The 11,744-nt window shown below is 43.7% G+C and overlaps 1 protein-coding gene across 2 annotated transcripts in view; it reads left to right on the forward strand.

Annotated features, from left to right (window-relative positions):
- Positions 1-10,921, forward strand: part of Fat3 (FAT atypical cadherin 3) — a 451,748-nt gene extending 440,827 nt beyond the window's left edge. The window contains exons 24-27 of one of the 2 annotated variants that reach the window (XM_076925995.1): positions 1,682-1,795; positions 4,032-4,091; positions 4,814-4,849; positions 5,442-10,921. In XM_076925995.1, coding sequence (XP_076782110.1) covers positions 1,682-1,795; positions 4,032-4,091; positions 4,814-4,849; positions 5,442-6,064 — 833 coding nt within the window. In that variant the 3' untranslated portion in view covers positions 6,065-10,921. The remainder of the gene's footprint in view (positions 1-1,681; positions 1,796-4,031; positions 4,092-4,813; positions 4,850-5,441) is intronic. The other variant, XM_076925996.1, reaches the window with a different exon arrangement.
- Positions 10,922-11,744: the final 823 nt, after the last annotated feature.

Genomic DNA, 11,744 nt, shown 5'->3' on the forward strand with positions numbered 1-11,744 from the left:
CTCAGCAGCTCTTGGCAGAACTCAGTAGAAAGGAGGTAGAGGAGAGTACAAGACAGCATCTCTCCATGGAAGGGGAGACCTGAGGTGAGGCCTTTCTATTTAGTGCCCTGTGAACATATGTATTTTAAGTCATGCTTGGGTCTTAACAGGAGTTGAGGATCACAACAGTGCTGTGGAGAGACCCCTTTTTGATCGTTGCTTCTTACTTTGTTTATTGGGTCTAGCTGGCCTAGAACTGACTATGTAGAGTAGGGCCTAGAACTCACGGAGATCCACCTGCCTCTGCCCCCCCCCCCCAAATCCTGGAATTAAAGGTGTGTGCAATGACACCCTGCTAAACAAGTCTTTATTTAGGAGATAAAAGGAGTTTTAAGTGAAAGCAATGCAAAGGACTTGGGCTGGTCTTTGCAGCCCCCAGACCCAGCTGACCACATCGTCCTCCTTGTTCAAGGGTCAGCTACGGACGCCTTTGCCCTTTGCTAAAGTACAGTGCCGTGTTTTGTGGCATTGCTGTTGTGAGATGAATCTCTCCCTGGTGTCTCTCTACATTTCTATCACTTGTTTATCCAAAGCTCTGACTTCATTATCTGAAGGCAGATGGGGGGTCCTCCTGTTTCCTCCTGATATCACTCTTTATGGGGGGAACAATAATTTCTGTGGCTGCAAAACAGGGTGACTATTCCCTTAATCGCAGGTCCGTTTCTCTTTGTACACTCACACTCCAGGGTGGTGTGGAGTATTTCTTGGAGAATATTTCCCATCCCCACCTAGTTATGTGACAGCTTTATTTTCCAGAATCCACCTCAGGCCCAAACTCAAAATTTCAGGGGAAAATTTGAGCATCATTGGATTTTAGAGAACACATTTCCCTCTTTGTTAAACAAGACAGAGTCAGAGCTGGTGAAACAATCTCTGGGCAACTAATTTATTTTGGACTTGGCCACCTCTAGAAGTGGCATTCTTTTTATTACTTCCTATATCTATTAAGATTGGAAAGGTGTGTGGTTGTGGGGGGTGTGTGTGTGTGTGTGTGTGTGTGTGTGCGCGTGCGTAGGGGCCTGCCTATTTTTCTATAGCAGAGAGAAAGAACAAAACCACCAACTGACTAAGGGAAAATTCATATCTGCCTCTCCTCTTACCAGACACAGGACAGAGGACATCGGCAACCCCAAGATGAAACACCACTGCCCTCTAGAAGGCAGAGCTGAAAATCCCAGTGATCCCCAGAGATGGGAGCTGGAAGAAATGGAACTGCTTCCTTGCCTATAAAATATTTATACCCCTGTTTTTAAAGTAATCTCATTTAACCTGGTGTTGACACCACATCGGTTCATGTAAATGACATAAATTAAGTCTGAATGAAGAGCAGCTCAGCTACTCCAGCCTCCCTTCGCTCTCCCCACAGTCCTCACTTTGAGGCGGGAACAGTTACTTTCAGCTGACAGCTACTCAGAAGCTCATTTACCATGGGTTAAGGGTTTCGAATCCATAATGTAAATCACTTGATTGACAGACCTTTGCCCCCTATGGCACAATCAATTTTCCATTGTGGAGCTAACTTATTTTCTTGAAGCAAATCAAAAAAGCCTCTAAGAAAAGGGGGTAGGAAGAGAGAAAGGGCAAGACTGAAGGACTGCATAAGGCTGAGTGTTGTTTCTGCTTTCTCTTGCTGTTCATGAAGACAAAGGGGCTGAAGACACAGGGGAAGTGACCTGCTTCACGAACAGTAACAAAGGCAGCAACTCAGAAGTTCAGTCCCTCAGTTCCTTCCAGTCAGATTCTGGCGATGACAATGGTAAGCATTTTCCTGCTGGGTGCTGGGGACAGCAAATGAGAAGGGGACACCACTCTATTGTTTCTTGTCCTGCTCGTTGAACTGTTTTTCACCCATTGTTAGGAGTCCTTGCCAGAAGACCTAATAAGGCACTGGTCAGAGCAGGATCTACAGGGGAAGCTTGGGTAGATGACAACCTTAAGGCATGAGTTCTCTTTGACATAGATGACAGCAGAATTGCGTCCTCCCTAGTGACAGTTCACAGCAAATACGATATACTATGTTCCCTGTCTGTGATGCTTGGGGCTTCTCAACTCCCTGTTCTACATTCAAACACCACACTGCTAGACATTCGTTTGGAGACAGAGCAGCTTCTCTGTAGAGCCAGCGATGTCTTTGTTCCATTGAATTTCCTGTTTCATCATTTGGGGTCATGGGATTTGGGGGGAACTGATTAAAAAGTATGACCCAGCTCCTTCGATTAAAAAAATGCCTGTCTGCCCAGACTGCACCCAAGTTCTTGCAGCTCACAGAAGGCTTTGATAATTCCAAGTCTGGCGCCTCCAGCTCCCATGAACCAGTGCTGGTGGAGAAAGGGCCAGCATTTCCAACTAGGAGAACAGCTGTGGAGGATGAGCTGGGAATGAAGAAGCAAGTCAGACCAGCAAATGTTTGTCATGTGGTGCTAAAGCAAGAGTCACTGCAAATGATCATCCAGGGGCAGGTAGTTCCACCTGAGCCAACACCTTAGGCAGCCCCTCTCATTGACAAGCAATCAACAAGGAAAAATTAATACTCGATAATGTAATTTTCAACACATGGACCTTGCTAATCCACTGTGTGCCAAGTTCTGGGCTCCATGGTTTGAACAAAGAAAAGCAGAATAAAAATAGCCAAGCCGAGCCTATGGGCACACCCAGGGAAAGTGACAACAGATTGCTTTCTTGTACATAACCCAGGTCTCTCCCACATGCTCACCCAACACTAGCCACCCCTGAAGAAGTTTCAATGCTAGGAAGATGGCTTCCGTAGAAAGAGCACACTTGTTCTGTACACAAGAACCCAAGTTAGAATTTCCAGCACCTACAGAAAATCTCATCCATGTGGTACACTTCTGATCTGTGCATTTAGGGGTAAGAGACAGGCCAGCCAGCCAAGCCAACATGCCAAGCTTCCTGTTCACTGATAGACCCTGTCTTGAAATAATAAAGCTTACAAGGAAAAGAGAAAAATACTTAGGCATCCTGCTCTGATCTCCACATGTGATTGTGCAGGCCCATGAACATGCAAACATGCATCACCACACACACACATACACTCAAGAGTGCATGCATTCATAAATACATAGAAACACATACACACACACACACACACACACACACACACACACTAGCATACCTATCTGCTGGAATAACAAGCCATGTAACTGCGTTTCGTTTGACAATTTTCAAACCAAACACACAAGCCTCTGTCCTGGGTGTGTTTGCTTTGATGCATCCTCTTTCCTTTGCATCCAGGAAGAAGAAAGGCTACAGCAACTTTGCATATTATGTTAAATGTTGAGAACTTGTCATTTCAAAAACCAGGCAGCAGCTCCAGCCATAATGTGTGGCTGATGGCTCTCAAAGTGGCTATAACTCACATACCTACCCCTTCATGATCAGATAGCACTAGGCCCCTGTATCTGAAGTCATGGATATCTAAGAAAACTCAATAGGCCAGGGGTCTCCTTCACATACCCCAAGCCTCACAACAGGAGGTGGGCTTCCGGTTGATCTGGCCCATCCATGACAAGTGTGAGGCTAGACTCACATCAGTTCAAAGGCTGCCTACACCATTGGAGCTGGATTCAGAGCACATATGCAAGCAACAAGTAATGTCCCCAAGAGCAGTGAAGTCTTCCTCCGAGGGCCTCTGTGAGTGCTAGTGAGAAATGTTCCTGAGCTCCGTGGGCCACCATCATCCTAGTGACAGGTGATGGGTTGTGAAGAAATGACTCAGAAATCACTGACCACCATGCTTTTAGGAGCACTGCCTCCCCCACCCTTCTACTGTTTTTCTCCTGTTCCAACAACCCCAGGCAACCATATATAAGCATCCACTTGACACCTGCCCTGAGGAAAGGCTATCGGAAGGCAATGGGGGTTGTGTGTAATGTCTTCATTATTGCTGTTATTACTCGTTAACCTGCGTTTGAAATATGTGACTAACGAGGACCTGTCCTTCCCCTCCCTTCTGTCTTCTTTCCTGCCAAAAGCATCCATAGTGACTGTCATTCAACTTGTCAACAATGTAGTTGACTCTATAGAGAATGAAGGTATTTATAGTTTGTTTTTTATTTCTGTTCGTTTGTGAGTTTCTTCTATCATAGCATGTCTGTGTCCTTCTGGAAAGTTTGCTTCTGTGGTACGTTATCTGAGGATGAAAGTGCAAGATAATGGTGGTTTTAAATAAAACAATTACAAGGTTGGGGATTGAGCTCAGTGATAGATGTCTTGTCTGCCTAGCCCACGACTCTAGATTTGGTCTCCGGCACCAGAAAAAAATAAAATAAAATAAAATAAAATGCCAGATGTATCTCTGTGGATTGCTCTGTGGATTGCAATAAACTTAATATTATGAAAGAAAATCTAGATCAAATTTATTTAAATATCTATGTTCCCTTATCAAATCTCTTCAAAGTAAAGAATATTCATTTGCAATCCAGGTTAATCAGCTAATATTGCATTCATTCTAGTATTTGTTGAATACCTGCTGTGAGCTGTGGAAACTTATAAAATCATCAGAAATGGCAATGTTATGAAGTTTAATTTATATCGAGTAATTTTTCTAGTGATTTAATAAAACTATAGCAAAATACAGATGGAATTTGTGTATTGATTTCCTAAATAGCAGTAGAGAGAGATTTAAAAAAAAAAAATCTAAACTCAGGGTTAGGCCTTGGTTTTCTGGGAGTAATTTTAAAGCTTCTGAAATATCTGTTTATCTCTTCCTATGGCCCGAATGGCCAGATTCACGTTTCTCTTTGTGTTTGAACAGTGTCTGTTATGGACCAAGGACAGAATTACAACCGAGGTGACTGTGCCACCACCCAGGATAATGTTTCATTTCTGTGTTTCCCACTGCTCTGCTATTCTTACCACGCCCCTTCCTTCAGCCCCTCCCAGTCTCCCAATCTGAGCTTTGCATGTTCCAGGTGTCTTGTATGCTCAGCTCAACACCATTCATTCCCCAGGCCCATTCCCTGTGTATGGAATTCACCCACTTACCTGCAAAGCTCCTTGCTTTTTGCAGTTCACAGTATGCCTGTGCAGCTCTCGGCCACCATGCTACCAGCCCGGCCTTGTGCACAGCATGTGGATGGGAAATAGGGGTAGGGATGGATGTTGAAGATCTTAATTCTGTGTCCATCAGCATGCCTTTGGGGGCCACATCTCTGGGCCTAGTAAGTACGAGTCTGCACCAGCCAGGCACATTTTTTCTGTACTCTCTCTCCAGGCCAGAGCATGACTGCCCTAATGGGCCATTGTAGAGAGCTAGCATGTGACCTTGGCTTTTAGGGTCTTCTGGTCTTTAGTAATGCATGGCAGGCTCACCCCTGCTCTTCAGTCATCTTTGCCCCTCCTCTAGTCTAGAGGAAGTTAATCATTGGATTTTTCTCTTACAGCCTATCACTGGGACACTTCGGATTGGATGCCTGGGGCGCGGCTGTCTGATATCGAAGAAATGCCCAACTATGAGAGCCAAGATGGAGGAGCAGCACACCAGGGTAGCACACGAGAGCTGGAGAGTGACTACTACCTAGGTGGATATGACATTGATAGTGAATACCCACCACCTCATGAAGAAGAGTTCCTAAGTCAGGATCAACTACCCCCGCCACTGCCTGAGGACTTCCCTGACCAGTATGAGGCCCTGCCTCCCTCGCAGCCCACCTCACTCACTGGCACTGTTAGCCCAGACTGCAGGAGAAGGCCCCGGTTTCACCCCAGCCAGTACCTCCCTCCTCACGCACTCCCCGGTGAAACGGATTTGGGGGGCCCATCCTCCAGCTGTGATTTTAGTACTTTTGCAGTAAACATGAACCAGGGCACAGAGGTCATGGCCCCCACAGACAGTGTGTCTCTGTCCTTGCACAATTCCAGAGGCACCACATCCTCAGATATGTCGGCCCGCTGCGGCTTTGATGGTTCTGAGGTAGCCATGAGTGACTATGAGAGCGCAGGAGAGTTCAGCCTCACCAACCTACACATTCCTTTTGTGGAAACACAGCACCAGACCCAGGTGTAGAGGACACCCATAGGTGCTGTGCCCCGACTATTAAAGCATGGACGAAAGTAAGCTGCACTTGTGTTGGATGGAGAGAAGTCCGTGGAAATGTGGATGTTCTATGAGGAACACCTTCGCCAAGTCTTACTGTCACAAGCAAGCTTGACGTCAGAGTGACAAGGAGAGGCTCAGAATTAATTCGGGGGACAGGGGAGCTGACAGTCCTTGTTGTGGGTGTTTGTGGCTTGGAATGCAAAGAAGAAGTGAGTTTACGAAGTTAAATGGGAGATCATGAATGGCTTTGTGCTTTATTGTGACCCAGAAAGTATGAAACCAGAGTTCCTTACAGTATTTACCCCGCCACCATCAGAGGGGCGTCAATGCATGTGATTTAAAGCCAAGGAAGTGAGAATAGTAGAGATGTCTGTCAGAAAAGTTAGTGTTCTAGATGAAAGAAAAGTGAGCGCTGAACACGAGAGTGGACAGAAGCCTTTGAAACCGATGCTGTTGTTTGAAGGAGCTGCCTAATGGTCAGCTATAAACTTAGGTTTGAGTGACACACTCAGTGTGCTCAGATCCTTTTTTTTCTTGTTTGTGTTAAGCATCCAATATAATATTATTGGGTTGTGTGATCTCTGAGAAAGTTACCGAGGAAGAGCAATAAGAGGCTGTCCAGGGGGTGGGCTGGGGGAGGTTAATGTTCAAATGTTAGGAAAATTATGATGATCTTGTTTTTGTGTTTTCTGTCAAATATTCCTGGCCATATCTATGGTTCTAATATTGCTGCCGAAACTGGGCCCTGTTGGTATATGGCTCTCTAGGATGAGATGTATTTGAAAGTCTAAGCAGAATTCACAATTCAGAGGAGAGGGTATGTGATACGGTCAAAGGTTTCAGCCTAGGTAATCACAGTTCTCCACACCACAGGTGAAAGTTGTGTGTGTTATTCTAAACTGGTAATGATATCATTATAAATACTCTTAGGTTTTTAAGAAGAAAGTAGGTAGTGACTATGTATACATTAAATTGTGTGTGTGTGTGTGTGTGTGTGTGAGAGAGAGAGAGAGAGAGAGAGAGAGAGAGAGAGAGAGAGTATGTGTGTACGCATGTGTGCATGTGAGGAGGACCTAGGTATCACTCTGAGTGTGCACTCACTACAGCTGCTCTTGAGGAAAGCTGCCCCAAAGGGTTTAGGATTCAGTGTTGGAAATCCTGAGGTGAGCAAAGACTACTCACCTTCGATCTCTCTGATCATTAGTGTTACAGGAACACCAAATGCCATACCTTACTCCAATTCAGTTAACCTTATTTTAGTACTGCCATTTATATTAACTTAAAGCAAGTACTGTGATTTTTTTAAAAGACAGTGTTTTATAATTTTCAGAACTACTATTTGAAACTGTGTAACATTTGATTACACGCTGGGGTTTCCCCTCCCATCTAACAGGTGGGCTTCGGCCATCACTTTCCCATAACAGAATGCTGGTCCCACTCAAAATACAAAAGCCCAACATCCGAAAGTTCAAGTTAGCAGCGGAGTTGACTTTCCTCTCTTGCTTTGATCAGCTGTGGCCACCGCCTTTGCAGTGACCATGGGAAATGAATGCATATTTGCACATCTGCCTCATGAGCAAAGCTCTGTATGGATGGTTCCTAGTGACGCCAACATTGGTGTATGAAGGGAGCTGTCTGAGATCTGCCTCTATCATCTCCTCAATTGTCTCTAATCCTCTTACTTCTTTGTAGGAGTCAGTGTTTCTAAACATCTGTCATTAAAAAAAAAAAAATCCCTTTTATTCCCCAACTTCCTGAGTTAGAAGATACACATGGCAGGTCTCTCTGCGTTCTCTTCTATTCTCTTGGTTAGACTCTCCATGGAGGCATTATCCACACTGTGGTTTTTTAATAAATGAATTTCACTAAGGCTGCTTTCAAGAATCAAATCTTTAGTATTTTTCTTACGTAAGAAGCACATTTGCAAGAATCACAAAGAAAATGACAAACTAATGGCCCAGAGTTGAATCACTGCTGTGCTTTTAATAACACAACAGCATAAAACCATCAAAGTAAAACCAACAATTCATTTCTTGCCCCCAGGAAATATGAGATGAGATTCACGCCAATGAGTCACCAGTGCTTAGTCAGCATCTCTTCCAGAGAGAATGCCTGGCTGACCCTATAATGATGGTATAAATAGAGCTATCTGCAGGCAGTGGTAGAGGCATTGAAGAAACCCAGCCTGATCTCTCCTTGGACCTACATAAAATACTTCTCTCTTTAGGACACCTTCTTGCTAAATTTCAGCAGAATAGCTCTGCTGCAGACTTTCCAGATGAGCACTGGGTCTATCGGATTACTTAGCTGTAAAAGTATGAAATCTATTCTCTTTTTTAAAAAATTAGATTTTCCTACAGATTAGAAAATGAAGTGCAGCGAGTTTTACAAGCAACTAGGAGAAGTGGCCACAGCTCTAAAGAACTGCATCCTTAAGGTTTGCTAGTCTAGGTCCCATTTTCATAAGAGAGGAAGCATACCCAGAGAGAGGAAGAGACTTGCCCAGACTCACCCAGAAACTAACTCATTGACAAAAACTATCACCCGTCCTCTTAGGGACAATTCCTCATCCATAACATTGTATGCCACTAAGCTGCCCTGAGCTGGCAGCTGCTTCCTTCTGCTGAACCTCTCACTTTTCACTTTCCTTCACTGAAATATGCAAGAAAACAAAACAGAGACCATTTCTCTGTGGGCTTTGATGGACCAAGAGATTTGGACATTCATCAGAATGCTGCTTTTGCCAAATGAATGTTTCTAGAACAGGGGGTGGAGCAAGCACAGAACTGTCTACGGACTACAGTCTTCAATGGTGGTGAAACTGGTGGTGTGTAACGCACCCACCTGGTGTGTTTGATGGTTTTAATGTTGTTGTTTTCTTCACATGAGCTCTGCCTACCGTCTGGTCTTGTCCTGTCCGCCATGTTGGAAAATTAGCAAATTAGTGAGTGTCTTTGTATCTGTTGGAAGAATTGCACACGTGCTGGTCAGGCCAAGTAAAGCTGTCGGTCTTTGTCATCCTCTAAGCAGGAGCAACATGGCTGTTAAGAATAGACAGCACGCTGTGTTTATTCCCTTCTTCTGAGAGTATTCTGCTGGTGAGCCTCATCCCATGCCTGCTTTCTGTGCACCCCTATCCTGCCCACTCACACAATGCAATGGGAAAGTCATAGCAATATGTGCAGGTCAAGGCCATAATCCCAGGGTTCAAGCTGTTGGAGTCACAGGAAGGCCTAGGTAGATTGACCTGGGTCTACCATTAGAAATCACTGTCCCAGAAGAAAAGGGAGTCCATGTCCTATTGGCCTTTTTCTGCTGACTGTCTACCCACAGAGCTGTCTTACTTTGCTGAGACTGGGAGGGCCAATGCACAAAGAGAAAGATGACCGGAATAAATGCTTAAAGACCCAGAAAACACCTTTAGATGAAATAATTCAGGATGATCTAGCGTTCATGTTGTGTGAGTTGTCTGGCCTGCTTACTGCTGCACACACTAGTCGTGTGGTTAGATTTGGACACTCTGTGCTTTGTGGGACATGGGACTTCCAAGGGGTATTTCTTCAGTGCCATCTTTCTGTGTGGTCTGTGAAGAGCTGGTGCGTGTGTTCTTGTTAGTGTGTGTCTTGCAATCTTCAGCTGCACATCACTGACTCAGACCCACCTCTTTGAGCTTCCAGTTGTGTGTCACAGGGGGTTTAAAGTAGCCATGCATGGGTTTGACATCAGTGAATATTTAGCCAGCTGGCTAAGACAGGAAAAGAAGAAGGTATTTCTTTCCTTATGTAATAATGAAAAGCAATAATTACAAGTATGTAACAATACACAAAGGCCATAATTAGTCTCTTCCAGTGTTCAGGATGCGCTAGAGAGTTCTGTAGCCATTTGGAGTATGTTGGACCCATTAGTATGTCCTATAGCACCCTTCAGTAAACAAATACCTGAATTGCTCCTATTAAACAATTTTATGAGCCCATACTACTGCATTTTGGGAGTGACAGATGTGTCTGGAAATGGGGAGGGTTCTTGCAAAGCACTGTACCAGAGACCATGTTGTACATTTGTCTGTTATAAACAGGCTGGTTTGTAAAAGATGTATGTTTTTTGGTGTTTAAAATGTTTATAAAATTGTATATAGGTGGTTTCAATTTTCCAGGCGTTTGTAGATACAGTATTTGATGCCTATCCGGATGCTTTAATTTGGAGGGTCGAATAGAATTCTTAGTCATCCACATTGTTGTTCTACAAACTTTTGGGGCACACCCACAAAGAAGAGGACTTTAGATTTGAAAATGGTGGGTTTTTTTATTCATTTTGAAATGTATCTTGTCTTTTCTTTGCTTCCATGGTTTTCATTTAACTCTGTTTTCAAAAGAAGGAAAGTGTTTCTGTCAACTTCTTTTTAAGATGAATGAGTTTTGGCCAGTTTTTAAGCACTCCACTTTCATGTCATTTCTTAGTCAGAGGGAGCTGTCATTTCTTCACACACATGCATACTCACCTCGCCTCACACACACATCACATGCAAACTTATGCAAAGGGGAAAGTGAATAACACATCATTGAATCTGTTCCTTATATAAATGCATTATTTCTACAGATATTGCTGTTGGCAGTATTCAGTCTTGTGTTCTTTTCTTAAAAAATAAAAAAAAAAGAAAAGAAAAGAAATGGAATGGAATAAAAACAAAAAGAAATAAGAAGACACAAAAATTCTAGCCAAAAACTAAAACAAGGGGGGTGGGGGGAACCAGTAGTATACAGGTTTGTAACTGCCAAATTTGATCATTAAAACAAGTTTTCAAGTAAAAGGAAAAATACTATGAAACTCTATTGTGTTGGCTCTTTTTGAGTGTCTTTTTGCATTTTCTGACATGGCATTTGGGAGCAAGTACTGTTATAAACAGAACAATCCAGCCTTATTTTTATCTCAAAGATGGCCTCTAGTCTGAAGTAGATGGTCTGTGAGGGGGATTGTTTTATCTCATAGGTTTTACAATGATGTTCTGATGCCCATATAGTAAAATCTTGTGTAATGTCTTGTGGGCACATGGTCTCTGGGCCCTTGCTTGATAAGAAGTATGAAACAGAGAGTGCTGGAAGCTAGACCACAGTGGCGCCGAGGTCACAGACTTCCACGTCTGCTGAAATCACTGAACACAATCCCAGGCTTCCAAGACAGGGCTCCACTTCTCCTCTCAAAACAAAAAACAAAAACAAACCAAAAAAAAAAAAAAAACAAAAAAAAACAAAAAAAACAAAAAAAAAAAACCCAACTTCTTTCAAAAGCTTGGATCCTAGCTAATGTCTGAGTCTTCTTCCAAATCTACAGAAATGTTTCTGTACAAAGCAGATGTTAAAACGTGCGAGAGGAGAGAAGACAGAGACTCAAGTGCTAATCTGAGGAAGTGATTTATCCAGCAGGTGTCCCATAGAGCCACAAAGAAGGAAGCACTCTGGACCTGGACTCTGTGAGGTATCTTGAAGCCCCAGAAAGGCCCTGGAGCTGCTGTCAAATTGGGCTGTTCCTCAGCCTTTGTAGAATTACTCCTGCTGGGTACTGGCCAGGATGCCAGAGCCTTCAGCCACAACTCCACTGGAAGCACTATAGCTAAACACCACTCCTTTTCCTGCTTGAAGTCTTCTGAAGG

This window comes from Arvicanthis niloticus, chromosome 27 (assembly GCF_011762505.2).
Source record: "Arvicanthis niloticus isolate mArvNil1 chromosome 27, mArvNil1.pat.X, whole genome shotgun sequence".
Classification (NCBI taxonomy): domain Eukaryota; kingdom Metazoa; phylum Chordata; class Mammalia; order Rodentia; family Muridae; genus Arvicanthis; species Arvicanthis niloticus.